Genomic DNA, 26,367 nt, shown 5'->3' on the forward strand with positions numbered 1-26,367 from the left:
TTCAACGGGATAAATGCATTAAAAAGGGACAAATTTTAGCCGACGGTGCCGCTACAGTTGGCGGCGAACTCGCTTTGGGAAAAAACGTATTAGTCGCTTATATGCCATGGGAAGGTTACAATTCTGAAGATGCGATACTCATTAGCGAGCGTCTGGTATATGAAGACATTTATACTTCTTTTCACATACAGAAATATGAAATCCAGACTCATGTGACAAGCCAAGGTCCCGAAAGGATCACTAATGAAATACCTTATTTAGAAGCCCATTTACTCCGCAATTTAGATAAAAATGGAATTGTGAAGCCCGGATCTTGGGTAGAAACGGGTGATATTTTAGTAGGTAAATTAACACCTCAAATGGCGAAAGGATCCTTGTATGTACCGGAGGATAGATTATTACGAGCCATACTTGGCATTCAGGCAGCCACTTCAAAGGAAACTTGTCTAAAACTACCTATAGGTGGTAGAGGTCGAGTTATTGATGTGAGATGGAGCCAGAAAAAGAGGGGTTCTAGTTATAATCCGGAAACGATTCGTGTATATATTTCACAGAAACGTGAAATCCAAGTAGGTGATAAAGTGGCCGGAAGACATGGAAATAAAGGTATCATTTCCAAAATTTTGCCTAGACAAGATATGCCTTATTTGCAAGATGGAAGATCTGTTGATATGGGTTTCAATCCATTAGGAGTACCTTCACGAATGAATGTAGGACAGATATTTGAATGCTCACTCGGGTTAGCGGGGGATCTGTTAGACAGACATTATCGAATAGCACCTTTTGATGAGAGATATGAACAAGAGGCTTCGAGAAAACTAGTGTTTTCTGAATTATATGAAGCCAGTTGTGCCGGAAGGCGCCATTATAGTTTGTTTGTACAAACTAGTGTTTTCTGGACTATATAATAATTTTAAAAGAGTGCTTGTAACCATGACACTAAGAGGTTAGAAATATATCGTCGTTCGGCAGAACGAGAATGACCGTTCATTTGATCTTGATCCTTGTGGAGCAAAAAAGGAGCTACGCTGGATCTGCACGGACTTCCCGATAATATCCATAAATGACTTGTTTTTGGTAAGAGATGAACATTATCATATGTAAATTCAGATGCATGGTATACATCGGTACTCCAATGCATTTCCCCTTCTGAGTCAGAATAAATATGTTTTCGAATCTTCTCTTTAAAATTCAAAGTAGATGTTCCTACGCGAATCTCAGCAATCGTTTGTTCTGATTCCACATATTGATCATTTTGAACTAAAATAAAGCTTTTTGTTGGAATGTTCACGTTATGGAGAATATCCTCACCTTCAATAGTTATATACAAGTCGATATAACATAGAAAAGCAGGGTGTCCATGACGTGTACGTGTAGGATGAACCAAATTCTCATTGAATTTTATTTTTCCATTAGAGGGGGCTCGTACATGTTCTGCCGTACCCCCTGTGAATACTCCACCGGTATGAAAAGTTCTTAGTGTTAGTTGAGTACCGGGTTCTCCAATAGATTGACCTGCAATAATACCTACAGCTTCGCCTAATTCGACCAGGTCGCCATGAGTAGGACTCCGGCCATAACATAATCGACAGATCCAAGATGTACTCCTACAAGTAAAGGAGGTTCGAATAGATATTGGTTGTGCTCGAAAGGTTATGAATCGATCGACAAGTCCAATCCCAATATCTTGATTTCGAGTGGCAATACATCGCGGACCCATATATATATCATCCGCTAATACACGACCTGTTAATGTTTGGATAAAAATTCTTTCTGGGATCATTCCCTTTCGAGAACTCACAGAAATACCTCGTATAGTACCACAATCTGTTCTACGTACAACAATGGGTTGAACTACTTCAACAAGTCTGCGCGTGAGATATCCAGCATCTGATGTTCGTACCGCAGTATCCACAACTCCTTTTCGGGCTCCGTAGCAAGAAATGATATATTCTGTTAAAGAAAGTCCTTCGCGTAAATTGCTTTGAATGGGTAAATCAATCATTTGTCCTTGTGGATCCGACATTAATCCTCTCATACCTACTAATTGATGTACCTGAGATGCATTTCCTCTAGCTCCCGAAAAAGACATTATATGGACAGAATTAAAAGGGTCAGTCATCCTAAAATTAGGATTCATTTCTTGTCGCAAATATTCACTTGTAGCATACCATATCTCAATGGATTGACGTAATTTTTCTACCGCGTGTACATTCCCATAATGATGATGTTTTTCCAAAATCCAATTTTGTTTTTCAGCATCTTGGACTAGCCATCCTTTAGAGGGTATTGTTAAAAGATCATCAATTCCTAATGAAATGGATGTAGCAGTAGCTTGCTGGAAACCCAGAGTTTTGACTTGATCCAGAATGTGTGATGTATATGCTATTCCGAAGTGATCTATTAATCGACTAATAAGTCGTTTCATGGCAGTTCCATCTATCACTTTATTGTGAAAGACCAAATTGGACCGTTCTTCCATAAGTACCTCCATATTCTGCTAAGTAGAATTCAACAATGGGATTGAGTTAGTGATTGGAAAACTTCCTTTTCTCGATCTTGATTCACCTAGAAATTCAGGAACTATGATCCTAGTTGAACCAGAAAGACACGAATTCCCACCAGTATCATAGAATTCTATGATTAGGTACCATATGAGCAGGCCTGACAAACCCCTTGTATAGCTTCTTCGATTTCTCGATAAAGAGAAATATGACCAACCATGGTTCGAATATATATACAAAGAATTTCTTTTTTGAAACTTTTTACTATTAGATAGTCTCCATAAATCTCATGATAGGTACCCAAAGATTCATAATGAACTTCGATGGGAGCTTCTCTTGAGGCAATAACGCGTTGATCTAGTCGCCACCGAAGCCACAAAGAACTATCTAAATTGATTATTTTCTGCCGATAAGTTCCGATTGCATCATAGGAATTACAAAAAAGGGGTTCTTTTGTATACCTATAATTATTATCGTAAATTCTTTCATTTTGATAGTTTCTGCAATTAGATGGATTATACCTATTTGCACAAATACCTCGCCGATTCCCGCTTGTTAATACATAGAGTCCGATAAGCATGTCTTGGCTTGGTACGGAAATGGGATCAACAATAGCTGGAGACAATAGATTCATATGAGAAAACATAAGTAAACGGGCCTCTGCTTGAGCCTCCAAAGATAAAGGCACATGAACAGCCATTTGATCCCCATCAAAGTCTGCATTGAATCCCTTACAAACTAATGGATGTAAACAAATAGCACGTTCGTCCACTAAAATGGGTTGGAATGCCTGTATGCCTAATCTATGCAAAGTAGGTGCTCTATTCAGCAATACCGGACACCCCTGCATAACTTCCTGAAGTATTTCCCATACAATCGGACTTTGATGAGAATTGGTAATAATATCGATTCATAACTTCTTGAAGTATTTCCTGGCGTGGCGTTTACTTATGTTTTCTCATATGAATCTATTGTCTCCAGCTATTGTTGATCCCATTTCCATACCAAGCCAAGACATGCTTATCGGACTCTATGTATTAACAAGCGGGAATCGGCGAGGTATTTGTGCAAATAGGTATAATCCATCTAATTGCAGAAACTATCAAAATGAAAGAATTTACGATAATAATTATAGGTATACAAAAGAACCCCTTTTTTGTAATTCCTATGATGCAATCGGAACTTATCGGCAGAAAATAATCAATTTAGATAGTTCTTTGTGGCTTCGGTGGCGACTAGATCAACGCGTTATTGCCTCAAGAGAAGCTCCCATCGAAGTTCATTATGAATCTTTGGGTACCTATCATGAGATTTATGGAGACTATCTAATAGTAAAAAGTTTCAAAAAAGAAATTCTTTGTATATATATTCGAACCATGGTTGGTCATATTTCTCTTTATCGAGAAATCGAAGAAGCTATACAAGGGGTTTGTCAGGCCTGCTCATATGGTCGGGGGCGTTCGTTTCTATTGATCCGTAGTAGGGCAATAAAATCAGAAATACATAATTTGGCAGGCAGGCCTATATTTCTTGGTTTCAATAGGACTCCTTACGAGGGTTGTTTCTATCTACTATTATCTAAAAAGAATCAAGTTATTAATGACTGGACGAAACCAAGAAATAACCCCTCACATGCGAAATTATAGAAGATCTCCTTTAAGATCAAAAGATCAAACAATTCCATCGAATTGAGTATGATTGTATGTGTGAGAGCATCTACTATAACAGGAATATCAATGAACCCGATTATTGCAATTGCTCAGATACCCTTTTTTAGTTTATCTTTTAGGGTCTATTTCTTAGCACAAGATCCCTCTTACTAACTGGAATCAAAGAATTAGTAGATCTGTTCCGCCCAAAATGGGAATGGGCTAGGGTTATGAACTTAGAATCTAGAATCTGATGATCGACGATATGACGACAGCCATGCACCACCTGTGTCCGCGTTCCCGAAGGCACCCCTCTCTTTCAAGAGGATTCGCGGCATGTCAAGCCCTGGTAAGGTTCTTCGCTTTGCATCGAATTAAACCACATGCTCCACCGCTTGTGCGGGCCCCCGTCAATTCCTTTGAGTTTCATTCTTGCGAACGTACTCCCCAGGCGGGATACTTAACGCGTTAGCTACAGCACTGCCCGGGTCGATACGCACAGCGCCTAGTATCCATCGTTTACGGCTAGGACTACAGGGGTATCTAATCCCATTTGCTCCCCTAGCTTTCGTCTCTCAGTGTCAGTGTCGGCCCAGCAGAGTGCTTTCTCCGTTGGTGTTCGGGCCGGAGACCCACCAAAGCACGAAAGCCAGGATCTTTCAGAAAATGGATTCCTATTCGAAGAGTGCATAACCGCATGGATAAGCTCACACTAACCCGTCAATTTGGGATCCAATTCGGGATTTTCCTTGGGAGGGATCGAGAAGGAATTGGAATGTAATAATATCGATTCAAACAGAAGAGAAGGTTCTCTATTGATTCAAACGCTGTACCTATGGGATAGGGATAGAGGAAGAGGAAAAACCGAAGATTTCACATAGTACTTTACTTTTGAACGAAAAATCAATCTGATTTATTTCGTACCCTTCGCTCAATGAGAAAATGGGTCAAATTCTACAGGATCAAACCTATGGGACTTAAGGAATGATGGAAGGGAGAAGAGAGGGAAAAATAAGAAAATAATAAATAAAAAAGAAATAAGTAAATAAAAATAAAATGAAGTAGAAGAACCCAGATTCCAAATGAACAAATTGAAACTTGAAAAGGATCTTTCTGATTCTCGAAGAATGGGGGGCAAAGGGATTGATCGAGAAAGATCTCTTGTTCTTATTATAAGATCGTGATTGGATCCGCGTAAAAAGAATAATCTTCTCCTTTGAGAATAATCAAAAATGGAAAGTGTTCAATTGGAACATGAAAACGTGACTGAATTGGTCCTATGGTCCTTTAAAAATTAAATCTCATGGTGGTGTACTTTATTTTGTTACCTTTATTGATGATTGTTCAAGAAAAGTTTGGGCTTACACTTTGAAGACTAAAGATCAAGTTTTAGATGTGTTTAAACATTTTTCAGGTTAAAGTTGAAAGAGAGACTGGAAAGAAGGTGAAATGTGTGCGCTCGGATAATGGTGGAGAGTACATTGGCCCATTTGATGAATATTGTTATAGCCAAAGCATTATATATCAAAAGACCGTCAAGAAAACCCCACAACAAAATGGAATTGCTGAAACGATGAACCGCACTATATTGGAGAGAATGAGATGTATGCTCTCTCATGCGAAGTTGCCAAAATCATTTTGGAGTGAAGCAATGAGGGCAGCGGTGGACTTGATTAATTTGTCTCCTTCAACTCCTTTACTTGGTGAAGTTCTCGAAAAAAATTAGAAAGTTAAGGATATCATTTATGGTCACTTGAAAGTGTTTGGTTGTCGTGCATTTGTTCACATTTCAAAAGATGAAAGATCCAAACTTGATGACAAGACAATGCAATGTATTTTTCTTGGCTATGAGCATGATGAATTTGGATACAAATTATGGGATCCGGTTGACAAGAAAATTGTTAGAAGCTGAGATGTTATATTTTTTGAAGATCAAACAATTGAAGATTTTGGCACGGTTGAGCAACCACAATCTAATGAAAATGATTTTGTTGACTTAGACTTACCTTCTCCACCTTTGGCACATGATGAAAATTTAGAAGATGTTCTTCCACCTTTGAAGATGTTGGAAATGATGAAATTCCTAATGATGTTGAAGATGAAAATGAGGGGGAGCAACAAGTTCAAGAGCAAGCTCAATTGAGAAGGTCTTCAAGAGAGCCAAGACCTTCAACTAAATATCCATCAAGTGATTATATTACTCTAACGGATCAAGGGGAACCCGAAAGCAATCAAGAAGCCATGAACCATGAAAACAAAGTTGAATGGATGGAGGCTATACAAGAGGAAATGAATTCCATTGTTGACAATCACACTTATGATTTGGTTAAAATTCTTCCAAGAAAGAAAGCTTTGAAAAACAAATGGGTGTTTAGGTTGAAAAATGATGGAAAGAATCTTCGGTACAAGGCTAGGCTCGTGGTAAAAGGCTTTGGTTAGAAAAAGGGAATTGACTTTGATGAAATATTCTCACCGGTTGTGAAGATGTCATCTATTCGTGTTGTTCTTGGCATGACAACATACTTGAATTTAGAAGTTGAGCAACTAGATGTGAAAATCGCTTTCTTACATAATGACTTGGAAAATAAAATTTACATGGAACAATCAGAAGGCTTCAAACAAAAAGGGAAAGAGAATTTAGTATGCAAATTAAAGAAAAGTTTGTATGGGTTGAAACAAGTACCACGGAGATGGTATAAGAAATTTGATTCTTTCATGACTGATCATGGTTACTCAAAAACCTCTTCAGATGATTGTGTGTTTGTGAAAAAAATTTCGGATGGTACTTATATTATTCTTTTACTCTATGTTGATGATATGCTCATTGTAGGACATGACTTCTCCAAGATTCACAAGTTGAAGTTGGAGTTAAGCAAATCTTTTTCTATAAAAGACTTGGGACCAGTAAAGCAAATTCTTGGCATGAGAATTATTCATGATCGTGAAAAATGGCAAATTTGGTTGTCTCAAGAAAGTTACATTGAAAAAGTGCTTGAGAGGTTCAATATGGATAAAGCAAAACCCATTGGTTGCCCACTTGCTAGTCACTTCAAGCTTAGTATAAAACAAAGTCCTACAAGTGAGAAAGACAGGGAAGAGATGAAGAAAATTCCTTATGCTTCAGCCATTGGTTCCTTAATGTATGCAATAATTTGCAAAAAACTGGATTCAGCTCACGCTGTTGGAGTTGTTGGTCGGTTTCTATCTAATCCGGGAAAGGAGCATTGGTTAGCGGTAAAATTGCAGAAATGTGTTGCTCTATCTACTACGGAAGCTAAGTTTATTGCCATTATAGAAGCTTGCAAAGAATTGCTTTGGTTGAAGAAATTCTTAAAAGAGTTGGGCATGAAACAAGAAAGGTATGTTCTTTATTGTGATAGCCAAAGTGCAATTCATTTGAGTAAGAATTCTATCTTCCATTCAAAGTCAAAACATATTGATGTTAGATATCATTGGATTCAAGATGTGTTGGATAAGAAATTGTTGGAACTTAACAAAATTCACACTGATGATAATGGTTTGGATATGATGACAAAAGCATTGACTAGAGACAAGCATATGAAGTGTCGAGTTTTGGCTGGATTGGTGGAGTTGTCCCCATAAGTCGGGAGGGGGAGATTTGTTGGGTTTCCCTCCTTATGGGGCCCAACAATTGGAAAATGGTTTCTTTAATGTTGTTGGCTTCCTAGGAAAAAAAAAAAAATAGTTGTAGCATGCTTTTTTTGAATTAGGCTCCAAGGCCTCACGCGCAGGAGTAGCATGCTGCCCCTTCATCTCCTTTTTTTTTCATCTCCATTTTTTCCTGCTTGCTGCCATTCCACTCTCTATTTTTCCAATATGAACTCCCTCCGTCTACAGCCAGCATCAGCGCCAGTCATCGTCTCCATTTTCTGCAGCAGTTCCGCTAGTCACTCCTGTAACTCAAGTTGTTTATTATTAATAACATATTGATATTTTGTTGGATGTGCTATTTTTTGGTTGGTTTTTTTTTTTTTTTGGGAGCTTTGTTCAGAATATTTGGTGAGACATTTCCATCTTGTTACATTTGTTTATACGCTCTTGTGTATTTGTAAGACTTATGTCTTTTGTATCCACTTTGTACAACATATTTGGTGATAGTGGATTTGGACCGCCGTGCCTTGCGGACATACCTCAACATTTGAGGGAACCAGTTAAATTTCTTGTATCTTATTTTTATTTATCATTTGCATTACTCCATTGATTTACTTGTAGGAATTGTTCGTATATAAATTTTTCCCAACATGTACATTTGTAAGAACACATGCATGTACACTCTAGCCCAATTAACTCTCCCCCTTGAGTTGAAATCGATCGCCCAGAGTTACGAGCTATTGGTTGTAATACTACCTGTTAGCACTAGGAGAGTTTTCATGGGAACTTGATACGCATGAGTGAAAACTTAGTTAATCCAAAAGTTTAAACTTATTGGGTCTTGAACCCAATCGTATATACAAATACTAATAAGCTACTTAGTTTTTCAACGTGAGACAAACTTATGAGTAAAATTCTCAACCTATAAATAATCAAAATGTATTCAAATGTTAACTTTGCCTAACTTATTATCAAAAAAAGAATAATGCAATTGGGTATCATAGGTTTCCTGCCTAGAAAGTGCATTATCTTGTCTCAGTCATGGTGGTCATGACTTCTCTATTTCTATTGGAATGCTGTCATCATCATCATCCCAAAATAGTGATAATGGGAATTATTTGGGGTCTTGAAGTGGGACTATAGTCGTATTTTGTCATCAAGTAGAACTGAAGATGGAGAAAAGAATGAATAAACAATTGAAAGAAATGAAAGGTAGGTTTGGAAGCAGCCCCATTTGAACTTACTTGATTCCTCCTTTATGACCAATATAATAAAAACCATGCACTTCTTCTACCAAGTTCTTTCCTACTTTCCATGTTAATGGTTCAATTTGCAATTTTTCAAGTCAAACTTTGGTTCGATTAATAGTTCAAGAGAATAGCTTAACTAACGAACCATGCCTAACTTGACTTGATTAATGGTTCAAGAGAATAGTTCAATCATCCATCTATGCCTATCCTTAATGATGTTGGTTTTTAAAAAATCTGTATACAATTCTTTACTAAGTTCTATCCAAATCAACATATATCTAAATCGATAATCTGAATTTCATACTCCAAAACACAAGCCATTTGATAATATATTCAGTTCACCTTATGTGAGACCTTCAAGTTCAAATTTTGATTTAGACAAATAATAATATAAAATTATGTTGTATGCTAAAGTTTTACTAAAAAAATGCAAACCCCACTTTACATTAAGTTAAAAAGACAAGTTGAGGAGAAGTATCTCAAAGCATAGAAGAGGTTGATAGGATTTTTGATATCCCAAAAAAAGTCAGCATCTTTTTACTAAAACTCAAGGAAAGTCATTCTTTTTTGCTCTCTCTATAAACGGTAAATAACTATAATAAAACTGAAAATTATTTATTAATGATATTATAAGTAGTTAACAAACATTTAATATATAACTATTTGAGGGCATTGGTTTCACGACATTTTCAAAATTCTCGAAAGTGGAATGTCCATAACATCTTATTTTCGCATTTGTTTGAACATGAAATTCGAAGGGACCATTTGATATTATTGTTAAAAAAAAAAAATCAAAAGTAGAAACTAAAAACTAGAAATTAGTAACCTATTTGGTTGATATTTATAAAATTAAAAAATTTAAACCCTAATTAAAAAAATGCTCACTTTAATCTTTAAATCAAATAATATTATAAAAATATAATTAAAATTATAAAATTATAAAATAATACACATTAAAAAACCCTATAATAAAAATAAAAATTATTATAATTATTTTACTTGTTATACTTTCAATTTTTACTTTATTATAAAAAATTAATTAGACATGTCAATTGAAAAAATATAAAAATATTTTATAATTGGCTTTATTATTATTTTTTTGAAATTTATATATATTTTATTTTAATTATATTTAAATTCATATGATTATTTTAATTTAAAAGTACATAAAATGAACGATTTAATTAAAAAAACTATTTTTATGAATATTAAATTTTTGGCAACAAGCTGCCAAAACAAATTAAAATTATAAAATCTAATTTTCAATTTTTTTGCAAACTTAAAATTGATAATAGAAACAACAAACTAACAACAAATTTTTTTATAATATATTTCTTTATTGTACAAAAATATAAGTAAAAAATAGAAAACAACAATGATACCAAACAAGCCCTCACGTGGCAAACATGGGTATCTTATTCCCAACTCCTCCCATCGATATAAGTTTAATGGAAATCCTACATTTTGAATCAAATGACTCTCACTAGTTTGACTTTTGGACAATAATGCCCCCTATAATATAATATAATATAATCATGCTATATTATTACATTTAAAATAATAAATTACCAATAAACTAAAAATAAAAATTTTAAAATAGCATAAATATTAGTTGTTCTAATTAGAAAAATACATAGAATTATAATTAAAGATATTAATTATAAAGTTTTAATTAAAGATATTAATTATAAAGTTTTAATTAAAATTTAATTAATTATTAACAAATTTTCAATTAGAAAATATTAATGAAAATTTAAAAAATAGTTAATTTTTAATTAGAAATATTAAAAATATTAACTACAAATATTAATAAAAAAGTTTTATAATTAGATGCTATTCTAAAATGCCTATTAAAAGTGTTATTATTCATGTTAATTGATGTTTTAATTGATATTTTAAATTAATTAAATAAAATTGATATTATTATTTAAAAAAAAATTAATATAATTATTAATATATAGACACTGCATTTCCTTCAACTATTTCAATTAATTAATTATTAAGTATTAAAATTTTAAAAATTTTAAATTTAATCAAGTATATATTTTTAGTAGATTTTTGTATTAAAAAAATAGAGTTGTTCTTCATATTCTTGCTATATACATAAAAAGGGCATAAGGATCATCTTATTAAATACCTACCAAGCTTCACAAATTGATGCAAACATTAACTATGAATCTTGCATACATTTTTGAAAATTTTATAATGCAAACCAAATAAAAATATTCTCGTGAGACAAGCATCCTATTTCAAGTTCCAAGATTTCCAAAAACGTCATTTTATGATGATATTTTGATATCGTGAACCAGGAGATCCCTCGAGCATAGATGGCTTATTTTGAGTTTTTTAAGGATTACGAAGCCAAACGAGCTAAAATACACACCACGAAAACCTTTATAGTTAAATTGTAATATCATAATAATTTCTTTTTGCTTTATTAAAGGCACACTAAGTCTTTATTAACAAAAAAATTTATATGACAACAAACAAACCGCTCTAGTCCCACATGTACGAGATGGGAGAAAGAGGGTCAAAGATAAGATTACTAATAATAGTTATTTGTCATCAGACATTTCTCATTTAAGTAATGCATAAAGGCAACCCGGAGATACCATTCTCTTACACAATTGACACGACTACACATTTGAAAGTAACTCGTACTTCTTACTCTCTTAAGAAATGAAAATTTGGGGCCTTCAATAAAAACAAAAAGTTATAAATTTTAATAATTATGAAATTCGCTCATTGAAAAAGTAGTTTTAAAAGGGCATGAGGAAATAATTAGTAAAGAATTTAAAGAAAAGAGAAGTCAAAATAAGGCACAAGAACATGTTTTGGAATCAAATGATCAGAGCATCCATACTTAAACGTCAATTAATTTTTTAAAAGATGCACCACTTATTTTAATCAATCAATTGAAACTATAGCTAGTGGAGGAAAAATGCTTCAATGCTTTGACTATACTGAATTCTCAATAAACATTTTTCTTTATAAAATCCTAAAAACAAATGTTTTAAAATATATATAATTCTAGAAACAATTTTGAAAATAATTAATTTCATTATTTTTATATATTTTTTACCAATATGTTATTGATGTTCCAAATTATTTTTTCTCACATAATGAAATGACAAATTTCTTCTTTAATGGGTAAAATTATCATTTAATATATATATATATATATATAATGATAACTAGGAATTTAACCAAACAAGCCCTTAAGAAGCCTCCCATGCAAAAATATCTAGGCGTACGGTGGAGTAGGAGGACTCCGACTCGCCTTGCAGGTAGGATTAAAGCTTATGCGAGTAGTGGTGGCAGTGACACCTCGAGTGCACATGTCAGCACTCTTCTCTCTCCTACATGGCACGCGGAGTAGGGTTTGAAAATTCTCGGTCCACCCTTCCGCAAATGTTCTCCCCTGTTTTTCCCCTGCTCCTTTTCCACCTTTCTCAATCATTAGTCCCATGAACCACAAATCACCGAGGGAGAGAGGAGAGAGGTTCTTAGAGTTTTGAACTGGTCAGCAGTCGGACCTTCTCACTCCCCCTCTGCAACCTGATGACCAAAGACTAGTCCACGCAGAAAAACTCGGTTTCGCAGTCAAACTTCGACTCCTCCCTCCCCTCACTACCTTCCTCTGTTCCTGTCAATTCTTTTTCCAAGCGCCCCTTCCTTTAAATTACTCCACCTTCACTCTCCCCCTGCTTCACCTTCACTCTTCCCCTCTCCTTTTCGTATAGCTCCTGTGCTGTTCTCTGTCTAAATTACCCAGAAAATCCAGTTAAATTTATCGATCCAGATCACATTCTGGCTACTTCCACTAATGCTTGCAGTCCCATCTCTCGGCTCTGCAATTCCTGCTTCTCTTATTACCAATTGGGAATTGTCTGCTTCTTGAGAAACACATCTTCTCTTATTACCAATTGGGAATTATTGCCAATGCTTGCAGTCCTATCTCTCTGTTCTGCAATTCCTGCTTCTCTTATTACCGATTGGGAATTGTTTGCTTCTTGAGAATCACATCTTCTCAATCTGGAGTTGCAGTATGTTGTAAATCCCCAACGCGGTATAAACTGGGATTGAAGTCCTAGCTTCTGGGAGGCGAAATGGAGAATGGGTGGAGCTGGGAGCACAAGGCGCTCATCAATGAGCTGACCCAAGGCATGGAGCTGGCCAAACAGCTACGGTTTCAATTAAATTCTGCGTCATCTGCTGAGACAAGGGAGTATTTGGTGCAGGGGATACTCTCTTCATATGAGAAGGCTCTTCAGGTTCTGATATGGGGTGGATCAGCCAGACAGCCACAGCCACCGGAGCTGACAATTAGCGTGCCGGAGTCCCCGATTTCCGTCAATGAAAGTCCCCAGAGTGAGGATCTCAACCGGAGTCTGACCTTCAAAGATTTTCATCACCAACATAAGGAGGTATCAAAAAAGAGGTGAGAGTCCATTCCAGAGTCAACAGTTAATTACTCTTCTTCCAAATAATGTGGAATTCCGTCTAACAGAGTGCAGAAATATGATTGAATTTTTGTTGCAGAAAAATGTCACCCAAATGGACAGATAAAGTGCGGGTTTGCTCCGAGAACGGGTTTGAAGCACCCCTTGATGATGGCTACAGTTGGAGAAAGTATGGCCAGAAAGACATTCTTGGAGCCAAATATCCTAGGTGAGAAGTCCTATCTCTTATCCATCTTCAAATCACAAGTCACTCCTGAGAAAGTCTTGGATCCAGTAGTTATGTCATCACCGTTTATTCGGTGGATCCACGTAAATTTTACATGCATGAGACCAACCAAATGGAAGGAAGGTAGTGATGTGCCCAGTACACATGACCTTAGGCACATGCAAAATATTTTCCATGCATCTAATTATTGGCCAAGGATGTGTGACAAGACTTCTTGCCAAAATTCTTTCTATCAAAAGTGACTCTGAACATTCTCTTAAAAGTGGTTTCATGAGAAATAGCAACGGATGATACCCGCATCACTTGGAATGCTACCTCTTATTTATTTTTTTATTTTATTTTTAAAAGTACCTCCTTGAATTTGAAAATTTTCTTTATGAATCAAAGGCAAAGTAATGGCGGAAATAACCTAACAATAGATTGTTACCCCTGCAGAAGCTATTACAGATGCACTTACCGTCACATTCATGACTGTTGGGCCACAAAGATGGTGCAAAGATCAGATGAAGACCCCTCCATATTTGACATAACTTACAAGGGGACACATACCTGCACTCAGGCCAACCAGCCAGTTCCAGCACCGACATCACCGGAAAAACAAGAACAGAAACAGATCACCAACCATCACAGTGATAATCAGCAGCTGCAATCCAAAGAGTTCATCCTCAATTTTCGGGCGAGCACCAGCACTGAGGAATTGGAAAATAAAGATATCCCATCTCCTTTCTCCTTCCCACTAGCATCATTTGCATCAGTGAAAAGTGAAAACAATATGTTTACGCCTTCGATGCTCGATAATACAAACCTCACCAGAAGTTATTCCCCCCAGTTCATATCTCCAGCAACATCAGAATCAAACTACTTGTCGGTGTCTCCATGCGGGGTGAATGGCATTGGAGGGTTCAAAAGCCTGCAGCATTCAGAATCTGATCATGCTGAAATAATCTCAGCAAACACTTCAGCCACCAATTCTCCCATGCCAGACTTGGATTTTTCACTAGAGCAACTGGACTTTGGCAGTTTCCCATTTGACACCCCAGGATTTTTCTCTTAAGAAAAATAAAAAATAACAATAAATAATTAAATAAACAAGGAAGAACATTGCATAGCTAATTATCAAATTTGGTGGTTGACCCAGATGACGGAAGGTAGTATGGAATGAGGGGGAAGTATGCTTGTAAAAAAATCAAGTGCATATATATACATGTCTCCTCTCATAGTAGCTTGAGAATAGCCCTTAGTAAATGTATTCTTCACATGCAATTTTGGTTCTCATCTCCAACAATTTTATGTTTAAACACTGCATTAGATGACGTGGACTTTCATGCTCCATGCGTTCAGATGTCAACCTGCAGGTTGATTCAAGAGCCAAATTAAAAATTAAGTAGAAAAATTCATCAACCGAGGTGAACTCAGAAAAAAGAAAAACAGAAAAATTCAAAGATGTTATGCAAATTAATGCGCAGCGAAAACAAACAATCTCACAATGCATATAAAAAATACAATCACACAGATTATAATGAAAGCAATAAAACAATGAGATGAAAAATTACGTGGTTCAGCAATGCCTACATCCACGGGTTTAAAACAGCAATAAATTTTTCACTATCTTGTGTCCAAAGACTTTGAATTACATCATACAACATATATATATATATATATATATAAAACTTTCTTCGAGGTTTTCCCTCCGGAACTCAACCTATCCAACTTGCCAATTCAAAATTTGAAAACCAACGTTGAATAACCAAACCAAACCGTCAACAGTTTCAGACATACTGTCGACGGTTTGAAGTCAAGACTAAACAGTCGACTGTTTCTCTGCACCTGCCAAAACCATTGATAGTTTTAGGGAAACCGTCAACGGTTTCCTCCTACATGTTAGTTTTAGTGTTTTCTACCATGTTTTCCCTTTGTACATGTATTCCACTCAATATATGAGTCACATATTACAACAATCTTCACCTTGACAAATATACGCCCCTTAGGAGAAAACTGAAAACATAAACTCACTGCTACACCTTGAGACAATAGGTTGGGACCGCCTCCCATATAGCAACTAGAGACGTTCAACAAGTCCAACCAATGTGTTGACCTTATGGTTCATACCCAATTTTGATAATGACAAATACTCTTTGTATTTAATGGTTGATGAGTTTGTGTGCATGATCAATAAAAAGTATCATATGGTGCACGCACATGGCACATGAAGTAAAGACCTGAAGACACTATTTCATGTTGTATTGTAATTCAATCCTTTATTTGAGTCTGTAATAGTAACATAGGAAAATTGTCTATAATAATTAATCTCTTACCTGCATGGTAGGATAGATAAACTCAAGACCATAAATGGACCTTAGGGATCACCCTTCGGTTGACCGAGACGCCAGATTTTTAGGGTATATACTCAAAGGCTATAGATCGACCATAGGACCCACAATATTGCATAAAAATGGCTCCCATAATCTTAGTGTTGATTATTATGTAAATAGGGGTAATTTTATAAGAAGAAAAAGACTGAAATACACAAAAAGGGCATGTTCGGTCGACCGAACTTCTACACGCAGAACTCTTCGATTGACCGACCAGAAAATGAACTCCAACACTCTGGTTGACCGAACATCCTCGGGAGAAGCCCCAACTTCCCGGTCGACCAAACTACCTAGTTCAAAATCACCTGGTCGACTGAACCGCGCGGAATGGAAAAATCGCTCTTGAGACCCTTAGTTTGGTCGACCGAACTCTCAATTCAAATTTCTCCCAGTCGACCGAACTTTGTCACTTGGACAACCAAACCTCAAGTTCGGTCGATCAGTGCTCTCGAGTTGGACGTTTTTTTTACCGAGATTAAATTTTTTAAACAGGGTTAACTTTGCTAAAATGTTTTAAATAAATCTTAATAATACCCTACATATCCTGAACGGTTATAATTTTGAAGAACTCTATATATACTCCCTCATTTGCAAAAATTAGGAAGAGATTAGCAAAACAATTAGCTAATTTTCTCTAATTTTCAAAAGCTCTATTTCTCACATTCAAGTTTCATTCTTTTATTCTTACTCAACCTCATTGCAAATTTTGCTAAGTAAGAGTATTATTGTGAGTTTCTAGTTAAGCTTACACTCTCGTTAGTTCTAATTTATTGACATACATTTTTATCTAAGAGTGAGCTTGAATTTTTCTAGGAGACTTCATTAATAAGTATTTCGTAGGAAAACTTCGTAAAGCTTGTGAGTTTTGCATCATCATTGCAACACTCAAGAGTTTGTATTGCTTTTGTTCGTGAAATAAATTTTGATGAACCGTTTTCAAATATCCAGTGTGCTTATTTTTTAGAAAAATATTTTTGGGATATTTGCTTGTGAAGATCTTTGTTATTGTACCTTTTAATTGATAATATTATCTTCACACAAAGATCAAATAATTTTCACAAACCGATTTCAAATATCTTGTGTGGTTTATTTTGAGAAAAGTATTTGTTGAAAGTATTTGAAAGTGTGTTTGAAGATAAACACTATTTTACAAATCAACTTCAAATATCTCTTATGATTTATTGTGAGAAAAATATTTGTTGAGGATATTTGAAGCGTGCTTGAGATCTTTGTTGCGACATTGTGATTAATACTATTATTTTGACACAAAGATCCTTTCACATACACTCTCATTAACTAATTGTCATATTTGCATTAATCTTTGAGAGTAGACATTAAAGATTACATTGAACTTATCAAATCCTATCTTTTGGTAGTGCATTGATTATATTGTGCGTATTGTAGTACATACTTGCTTAGTGTAAGAAGCATTTCCTTGTACGTAAAATTTTCATATTCGGTGTATTCTAGGCACAGGTCTGAAGAGGGAGACTAGCCTTGTTGAATAGTCCTGGATTGATTTAGACCCGGTTAGGAAAGTTAGGTGCACCATCCTGATAAGGTGTAGGTTGAGGTCAACCCCATTAATTGACCTGGTTGTAAACGGTGTCGTTCCACCCATTAAGTAAGCTTATAGTGTAATCCTTGTGTGGGCATGCCAAGGCGGGGACATAGACAATATTGGCCGAACCCCAATATCATATCTGGTGTTGATTTTATTTTCCGCAATTTACATTCTGCACCTGTATGTTTATGTTTATTATTTGAATATTTGTTTGGGATTGTGAATACGTAGAAAGACTCTAGGTTTGTGAAATACTGCCTGCTGGATTAGCTAAACCTAGGAAGAATTTTTAAATACCAATTCACCCTCCTTCTTGGGATTGCACCAAAGTTAACACAATGTTTAAACTTATCCGTGGTAATTGGCTTTGTCAAGATATCTGCTACATTCTCAGAAGTGTGAACTTTCTCAAGCACAAGTTCACTTGAAGAAACCAACTCCTGGATCCTGTGGAACCTCACATCTATATGTTTGATTCTTGCATGATACACTTGGTTCTTCTCCAAAGAGATGACACTCTGACTGTCACAACGCAGCTGAACTCCACCTTACTGTATATCTAGCTCCTTGACTAAACCTATAAGCCACAATGCTCCCTTGGCAGCTTTGACAACTGTCATATACTCCGACTCAGGTGTTGATAATGCAACCAGAGATTGTACCATGGACCTCCAACAAATAGGTCCTACAAGGCTGAACACATACCCTATTGTAGATATACTGTCATCTAAATCCCCTACATAATCTGCATCAACATATCCTACAACTGACGGATCACTATGTTGCCAGCCGAACATGATGTCATATTGAGAAGTGCCCCGTAAGTATATGAAAATCTATTTGACGGCATCCCAAGGCTATCTACATAGATTTGAAAGAAACTTACTTACCACACTGACAACTTGTGTCAGGTCCGACCTTGTATATACCATAGCATACATTAAACACCCCACTATACTAGCATAGGGGACCTTTGACATGTCACAGATATCATCATCCGTCCTTGGGCATTGAGCAGTAGACAATTTAAAGTAATTCGCTAATGGTATACTTACCAGTTTTGCATTAGTCATGCTAAACCTCTCCAACACCTTCTCCACATAACCGTCCTGAGATAACCACAATCTCCCTACAGTTCTTTCTCTGCGAATCTCCATCCCAAGAATCTTCTTGGTTGCACCCAGATCTTTCATGTCAAACTCTTTTTCAACAGAATCTTCAACTGATTTACCTCAGTCATATCCTGCGTAGCAATTAGCATGTCATCAATATAAAACAATAGAAAAATGAGAACACCATCCTCAAGACTCTTTACATATACGCAACAATTATACTCACACCTCCTGTAGTCTATCTAGATAATATAGGAGTCAAAACGTTTGTATCATTGCCTCGAAGACTATTTCAGCCCGTAAAAGTGACTTCTTTAGTTTACAAACCAAATGCTCTTGTCTGGGTTGACTGAACCCTTTTGACTCTACCATATAAATCTGCTCCTCCAAATCACCATAGAGAAATGTTGTTTTTACGTCCATTTGCTCCAATTGCATATCATAATGTGTCACCAATCCGAACACTACCCTGATAGAAGTGTGCTACATCGTGATTTGGTCGATGAAACAACATATCAATGAGAAGTTAGTTCGATAAGTTTAGGGAATTATTTTTATATTATTTATATTATGGTTATATTATGGGTTCTAGGGGAGGGGGCTAAAACTCATTTTTCTTGAAAGAAACCATAAGGGAGAAGACTTCATCATAATCAACCCCTTTCTTTTGTGAGTATCCCTTTACTACTAACCGTGTCTTAAACTTCTCTCATTTATTTTCTGATATCGCTTCTTTGTTCCTATACACCCACTTGCAACCTATCACTCTCTTCCCTTCTGGAAGCTCCACTAAATCTCACGTTTGGTTCTAACGCAATAACTTCATTTCCTCCACCATAACACCCATCCATCTACTTTTCTCCTGACTATGCACCACCTCTTGAAAAGTAGTTGGATCCTTGCAACAGGTAATGAGAACATAAGACACCAGATCATCAAATCCATACGTTGGCGGTTGCCTCATAGTGCATCTAGGTCTATGTATAGCAATACTATCATCCTGCTGGTTTCTCGAGCTAGAACTTCCTGCATTCTAAACACTATCATCATTGTATTAAGTCTCTAACTCCGCCTGCACCACATGCTCATCTCTGCTCCAGTTTTCTGGCAACCTGTTTCTCTTCATCTTCCTCCTGAGTACACTTCACCATGGCTTTCTCATTGAAAACCACATCTCTACTGATCACCGCCTTAGTTTGTCATTGGATCCCACAGTTTGAACTATTTCACACCTTTCTGAAACCCTAGAATAATGTAATGTCTAGACTTTGCATCAAGTTTTAATCTTTCCTCACTAGAAATGTGCACATAGGTTGGACAACCAAATGCTCTCAAACCGAAGTAATTTACCGCATTACCTGTCCATACCTCCTCTGCAACTTTCCCCTCTAGTGATGCTCTTGGTGATCGGTTAACTAAGAAACACGTCATACTCACTGCCTCGGCCCAGAAATTCTTAGCAAGCCCAGCATTCAACTTGAGACACTGAGCTCTTTCAGCCAAAGTTCAGTTCATCCTTTCTGCCACATCATTCTATTGTGGTGTCCGGGGAACTGTGAAATGTCTCCTTATGTCATGCCACTCACAAAACTCCATGAACCTCAAATCAGCGTACTCGGTTCCATTGTCTGACCCGAGACATTTAATTCTCCTTCCGATCTGGTTTTCAACCTCAGCTTTCTACAATTTAAACTTGATGAACGTCTCTGACTTGTGCCGCATGAAATACACTCAAACCTTTCGTGAGTAATCATTGATAAAATTCACGAAGTACATATGTCCATCCCGTGATACCACTCTCATCGGCCCCCAAGCATCAATGTAGTTAAGAATACCCTCTGTTTTGTGCATGGCTATTTTGAAGTGCACTCTGTTTTGTTTTCCAAGAACATAATATTTGCAAAAATTCAGTTTGATACCTTTCAAAAGATTCCTCTTATGAAGTTCCTTCATCCCATGCTCACCCATATGCCCTAACCGTACATGCCACAAAACAACATTATCTAACTCAGAATCTACGACACCAACTCCACCTACAACTATAGTATCCAGCGGTGCATAGATATTTCCTGCTAACTTCTACCCCTTCATCACTGTTAGAATGCCTTTACACACCTTCATTACCCCACTTTCAGACTTGTAACTAAATCCGTTACAATCCAAAGTGCCTAATGAAATTAAATTCTTCCATAGACTTGGTATGTACCTAACATCACATAATGTTCTTACAACACCACTATAAATTTTAATTCTAATGTTTCCTATTCCAATTATTTTGCATGAAACATCATTTCCTATCAGAACAAAACCAGAATTAACTGACCTATAAGTGTTGAACCATTCTTTATTTGGTGTCATGAAATAAGAGCACACCAAATCTAGGATCCAAGAATCCGTAAGACGATTTGACCTCGATGAAACAGAAAGCATATCACTATCACCGCTTTCTGAGTCTCCTTCTTTAACTATATTTGCCGATTTTGAAGAACCCTTTTGATTTTTTGCATTCCCCTTCTTCCTTTCCGGACACTCCAATTTTATATGCCCCTTTTTCCCACACTTAAAACATCTAATGTCCTTTTTATTCTTGGACTATGACCAAGACTTAATATTACTCGATCCGTTCAGGAACTTGCTTCTCTCGCGTTCCTAGTTACCCTTCACCACGAGTCCTTCACCTTGTGAAATCTCATCACTGACCTTCTTTCTTTGATAAAAACCCAGCAGAACGCTTGCTACCTCTTCCAAATTCAGGGTTTCTTTACCCCATGTTAGAGTCGTAACTAGATTTTCATACTTATGAGATGCAAGTAGGGAATTCAATAACATCAACGCCTTATCTTATGCTTCGAACTTCACATCAACACACATCAAATCACTTACAATCTGATTAAATACATTGATGTGTTGGTTCAAATGCGAACCTTCCGCCATCTTAAGCCAATACAACTTCTGCTTAAGATACAATTTGTTTGTTAGAGACTTAGACATATATCGGCTTTCAAGTTTCTGCCAAACAGCTGCAGGAGATTCCTCATCCATGACGTGACACAACACGTCATCGACCAGATAAAGCCTAATAGTCACCACAACCTTCGCTTCCAATTCCTTCCAACTTATTTCATCCATGCCTTCTGGTTGACCTTCGTATAATGCCTTCACTATATCTTGCTGCACTAACAAATCTTTAACCCTTCTCTGTCATAGTCTGAAGTTTCCCGTTCCATCAAACTTAACAACATCAAACTCTGCAGAAGAAACTCCCGAAGCTATTACAACAATGCTCTGATACCAATTCGTTGTGCAAATTAATGCGCAACGAAAACAAACAATCTCACAATGCAGCACTTAACAATGAAATATACTTAAACACAATCACACAACAATGACACGAAGAATTACGTGGTTCGGCAAAGCCTACATCCATGGGAGCAAAACGGCAATGAATTTTTCACTGTCTTGTATCCAAAGACATTGAGTTAGAACATATATATAGAACTTTCCTGGAGGTTTTCCCTCCCAAACCGAACCTATCCAACTTCCCAATTCAAAATTTGAAAACCAACGCTGAATAACCAAGCCAAAACCGCCGACAGTTTCCTCCTACATGTCAGTTTCAGTTTTTTCTACCATGTTTTCCCTTTGTACATGTATTCCACTAAATATATGAGCCACATATTACAACAGATGTGAATTGGATGTAACAAAAGAAAAAACGTTGGCAAATTCTTATATAATAAAAACTGAAAAAGTTTTTATTATTGGAGATGGGTCTACTTTTTGACATGTCGATGCAGAAAAAAGTTCATCCCAGCTTTAGTCATGGTTGAATGCAATTAATGAGAGAGAGAGAGAGAGAGAGAGATGAATAAAAAGGAACTGTCTTTACTGAAATGATGAAGAATACGTTAAATACCATGATGACAATAAAAACAAACATTTAATTAAAAATAGCCCATACCTAATGGTAAGGCTATTTCTCCTCTTTGATCCCTGAAACAACATCAGATGAATTTTCTTTCACATTTCCAGCTCTCCTAAGAGCTTCTCTCAGGCCCATCACGATGAATAAGTTCGTCAAAGTTAGCAGAAATTCAGCCCCACCATGCAACCAATCCACATTAGACAAGGAAGTACCGTAATGCACCTTTGCTGTCTCGATAGAATTAACGTTCAAAATTGCAGCTCATTGTCAGACATATATACAGTTTTATGTTTTGCAAATTAAAATAAATCTAGTTTGAAGGTGAGAAATTACCATAAATCCCAGCTGGAACTGGTTGTTGAGGTGAGAGGGCAGCAAAGAACATGAAGGAAATTAGCAGGTTAAAACAAATCTGTTCACACTACCAGGATTGACAATTTTTCATTAACACAAAAGGATCTACTAAATTTATTACTTTAACAGAACTCATAGCATTAAACAGAAATGATAGAAAAGGATCATGTAGGGATCACAAACCCAAATAGTAGGAAGTAAAGTCTTAGCTATTGTCATTGACAATGGCAGCGTAAATGCAATTTATACGAAGCGAAATTAAAAAAAATAAAAAAAATAAAACACAAGTTAAACCAAAAACTCAATTTGGACCCAACTTGAAGTACAGTGATATAGTATTCTATTATCCAATAGTTAAATTGTTTTCGATGAGCTTTCTTCTTCGTCGCGTTAAAAAACAAAGAGTAGGAGGCTTAAAAAAGAACTGCCCCCAAGCATAGTAAGAACAAGGGGCATAACCTCTCTTCCCCAACGCACCACCCCCCCCCCCCTCCCCCCTCTCTTTTCCCCCACCAAAACAACAGAAAGCAGGGGCAGGGGCAATGCAATAAGTTTGGGGCAGAAGAAGTGGATCTGCATATTCTTGATCTCCCAGTTCATGGCATGGTGGACATGGGCAAGGAAGATAAACAGATAAAATTGGAAAGAGCAGTAATTTGGGAATTACCACATTCATGACAATGTTTGTATAGACGAATATTATAGTAGCCTGTTCTGTGGGAAATATATCAAATTTCAAATCCACTAGGGAGGAACAACATAATGAACATTTGCTAAGTCAACAATAGACCTAAAAGCTTCAGCTATTCTGAATCAAAAATGTATATCAAGCCTTGACAACATTTAGATGCAGAACGAAACGCATTACCAAAGGTAATGGCATTCTAAAACAAATTAAAAGGGTGCCTTTGGATGCCCCATGAAAACTGAAACAACCCATTGCATATTATATATAATTTTTGTACAATTATGACAAGCTGAAAGATGGTGAAATGTATTATGCCAAGGACATGAAAATTAGACATTCATTATTGTTATGGATTTGTGATGCTCTGATATCCTTTAGCAACTTTAGTTGGGATGATGGATTTTGCAACATAATGGAGACATTCAATTTTTCATGGGACAACCAAACATGGCCATATGTATGAATTTGTGCATATTGTCCAAAGACCAATAGGCCATTTATGTCATCTGCTGCAAATTGAGAAACAAGTTTAGCTGCATTTCTAAGTAAGAAAGAGTTCAAGGAAAATAGTTAAAGAGAAGGACATCACTCAAAATACACATGACTTCAGCAAGAGTCGTCCTATTTTATTTCTTAACTTAAAAAAAAAATCACAACAGCATAAATAAATACACAAACACTGCTTATTTTTTCTTCGATTTTTCCTTCATACTCCATTTGATGTGAAAGAATGATAAAAGCACTGAAACTTTCAAATCTCGTGGCAATTTTTGATAGAGTAGCTACTGTGTTTTGTAAATTCACTCAAATTGTAAACCATCCCCTGCCTTTCTCAAAATTAAAATCAGCGTTTCCCGATACGAGACATCTAGAAGCAAAAGTCAGTAAAGGGATTAAAGGTCCCTCCAAATGACCTAGCACTACAGTCGGGAGCACAGATTTCAAACCTAGGATTTAGATTCCTGTGAAATTTGATAAAAATGCACAATTTTGTATTGCATTTCATTTGAATCCACACAGTTCTAAATTATAAACTTAGCAATTCATTTACCCAATTTAACATCCCTAGATTTGGCTGCTAACGAGACAGAGGGGCGGAAGGAGGGTTCCAAATTTGTATCTTAGGGCCTGTTTAGTTGCAGCATATAATTTTTCAAAGAACTACAAAAATGCCACATTGTTTTCTAGTTTCCTAACATTTGTATAGGAAACGTGGAAAAAAAATCAAAACAACTGAATGTTCACTTTTGAAAAACCTATGTTTGGGAGACCTTGAATTTGGAATTTGGCATGGATGTGGACATAATGTAATACAAAATTGTCCTGATTTTTGTCCAACTCTACCCAATCTAAGGCCCAAAATCTATCCTCCTAAACAGCGTTTAAATTTTTATTCTCATATTTTCAACGGATTAAAAAATGGCACCCTTTTTTGTTCCCAGTTTTTCCAACTTTTCTATACAAATGTTGGAAAATTAGAAAATAAAGTGACATTCTTGTAATTCGTTGGAAAATTAAGTTTCCAGTCATTTGTGCCTCTGGAAATCAAAATCCTCATCACCAAGCCAATGGCTGGACTGAGTCCATTAAGTTCGTTTTCTTGACGAAAATGCAATACACGACGACTGTTTATTTCTCTCTTCCATTCTCTAGAAACACACTCCATCCAATGGTTAATTCCTCCATAAAATTCACCATAACACCATAAGCATTCGGTCCATTCCCATAAAACATAGTATGGGAAAAACAGAAACAACAATGAAAAGAGAAAATTTACTTCAGAAACAGAAACTAATAAATAAAAGGTATAAACCCAACAAATCCCCAGAATCAAATTGGGAAATGGGGAAGAGGGAAGAGATGTAAGAAACTCACTAGTAGCCCCAACAAAGGCGAGCAAGAAATAGAATCCAAAGAGAGTGAGCTTTGGAGCAGAGTCAGATTTGGTGATGAAGTACAAGAATCCAATGTAGGGGAAGAGCGAAACCGCGAAAAGCTGCGAAGCTACGCTCTGTGAATCAATGGTGGGCGCCCATGGATCAACCGGCAACAGTGCGCCGCAGACTATCCCTCCTCCTCTCCTCCAACCAACTTTTGTCCTCTTTCTGCAACACTCGAAGAAGAAACCTCTGCCTTCCGTGTAAGGGCGTGTTTGGGGATTTCGCGAGAGAGGAGGAGAACCCATTGAAGGGAGAGGAATAAAGGTGGGAATTTTGCAGAAGGGTTGCACGCAATTGATCACCATGAGCAGATTTTCCCACTTCTCTGTCGCAGCCAGAGTTTAGTGTATGGCACTTGACCTGAGAGTGGGAGCAGCAGGGAAATTCTTCAACCCCTTCACTATTATCCAATAGAAAGGATTCTTTTTTAGATTTTTTTTTTTTTATTGTCAAAAAAGTATGTCACAATCAGTTGTAAAACAGACTGTCTCCTACATGATTTTTCGTCTCATGTAGGTCTGCCTCAAACTCTGTTTATGTGTTTTTTACATAAGCTAGATGAGTTTTTTTCCGTTTTATAATTAAAAAGAAATAAAATATAAAATAACACTCTGATTGGAAAATTTTTTTCCAAAATAATACTCACGTAATTTCGCAGCTTCATGCTGCGAGATTTAAATTGCTGGCCATTCTACCTTCGACGCGTGG

At 36.4% G+C, this 26,367-nt stretch overlaps 5 protein-coding genes across 6 annotated transcripts in view; 2 read left to right on the plus strand and 3 right to left on the minus strand.

The window, feature by feature from the left end:
- The window catches only part of LOC131157838 (DNA-directed RNA polymerase subunit beta), a 3,067-nt gene extending 2,159 nt beyond the window's left edge, over nt 1-908 (plus strand). Inside the window, exon 1 of the mRNA XM_058112246.1 lies at nt 1-908. This exon is cut by the window's left edge and continues 2,159 nt beyond it. Coding sequence (XP_057968229.1) covers nt 1-908 — 908 coding nt within the window.
- Nucleotides 909-913: 5 nt separating this feature from the next.
- LOC131157839 (DNA-directed RNA polymerase subunit beta''-like) lies at nt 914-2,658 on the minus strand. Its single transcript, XM_058112247.1, has one exon. It carries the CDS (start codon nt 2,492-2,494, stop codon nt 914-916), a length of 1,581 nt encoding a protein of 526 aa, XP_057968230.1. The 5' UTR covers nt 2,495-2,658.
- Nucleotides 2,644-12,484, minus strand: LOC131157840 (DNA-directed RNA polymerase subunit beta'-like). The gene is made up of 2 exons (XM_058112248.1): nt 12,270-12,484; nt 2,644-3,385 (listed from the first exon to the last, which is right to left on the minus strand). The coding sequence occupies exons 1-2, from the start codon at nt 12,482-12,484 to the stop codon at nt 2,644-2,646; spliced, it is 957 nt and encodes a 318-aa protein (XP_057968231.1).
- LOC131158191 (probable WRKY transcription factor 53) lies at nt 12,455-14,967 on the plus strand. Of its 2 annotated transcripts, none has more exons than XM_058112875.1 (3): nt 12,455-13,456; nt 13,558-13,686; nt 14,140-14,967. In XM_058112875.1, exons 1-3 carry the CDS (start codon nt 13,125-13,127, stop codon nt 14,756-14,758), a joined length of 1,080 nt encoding a protein of 359 aa, XP_057968858.1. In that variant the 5' UTR covers nt 12,455-13,124; the 3' UTR covers nt 14,759-14,967. The 2 variants fall into 2 exon arrangements, with proteins under 2 accessions (XP_057968858.1, XP_057968859.1); XM_058112876.1 differs by having other exon boundaries at nt 12,710-13,456; nt 14,152-14,967.
- Nucleotides 14,785-26,096, minus strand: LOC131158192 (uncharacterized). Its single transcript, XM_058112877.1, has 4 exons — nt 25,595-26,096; nt 23,011-23,028; nt 22,714-22,904; nt 14,785-15,053 (listed from the first exon to the last, which is right to left on the minus strand). The coding sequence occupies exons 1-3, from the start codon at nt 25,962-25,964 to the stop codon at nt 22,726-22,728; spliced, it is 567 nt and encodes a 188-aa protein (XP_057968860.1). The 5' UTR covers nt 25,965-26,096; the 3' UTR covers nt 14,785-15,053; nt 22,714-22,725.
- Nucleotides 26,097-26,367: the final 271 nt, after the last annotated feature.

This window comes from Malania oleifera, chromosome 6 (assembly GCF_029873635.1).
Source record: "Malania oleifera isolate guangnan ecotype guangnan chromosome 6, ASM2987363v1, whole genome shotgun sequence".
NCBI classification, from domain to species: domain Eukaryota; kingdom Viridiplantae; phylum Streptophyta; class Magnoliopsida; order Santalales; family Ximeniaceae; genus Malania; species Malania oleifera.

Bases quoted from the DNA above. Each gene is read 5' to 3' on its own strand.
- LOC131157839 (XM_058112247.1), bottom strand. From the start codon at position 2,494: ATGGAGGTACTTATGGAAGAACGGTCCAATTTGGTCTTTCACAATAAA.
- LOC131158192 (XM_058112877.1), bottom strand. From the start codon at position 25,964: ATGGTGATCAATTGCGTGCAACCCTTCTGCAAAATTCCCACCTTTATT.
- LOC131157840 (XM_058112248.1), bottom strand. From the start codon at position 12,484: ATGGGACTAATGATTGAGAAAGGTGGAAAAGGAGCAGGGGAAAAACAG. The intron at 3,386-12,269 runs GTACGCCTAGAT...TTCTCATCAAAG, and splicing joins CGGAGTCCTCCTACTCCACC to TCCGATTGTATGGGAAATAC.
- LOC131158191 (XM_058112875.1), top strand. From the start codon at position 13,125: ATGGAGAATGGGTGGAGCTGGGAGCACAAGGCGCTCATCAATGAGCTG. The intron at 13,457-13,557 runs GTGAGAGTCCAT...TTTTTGTTGCAG, and splicing joins AAGGAGGTATCAAAAAAGAG to AAAAATGTCACCCAAATGGA. The intron at 13,687-14,139 runs GTGAGAAGTCCT...TTACCCCTGCAG, and splicing joins CTTGGAGCCAAATATCCTAG to AAGCTATTACAGATGCACTT.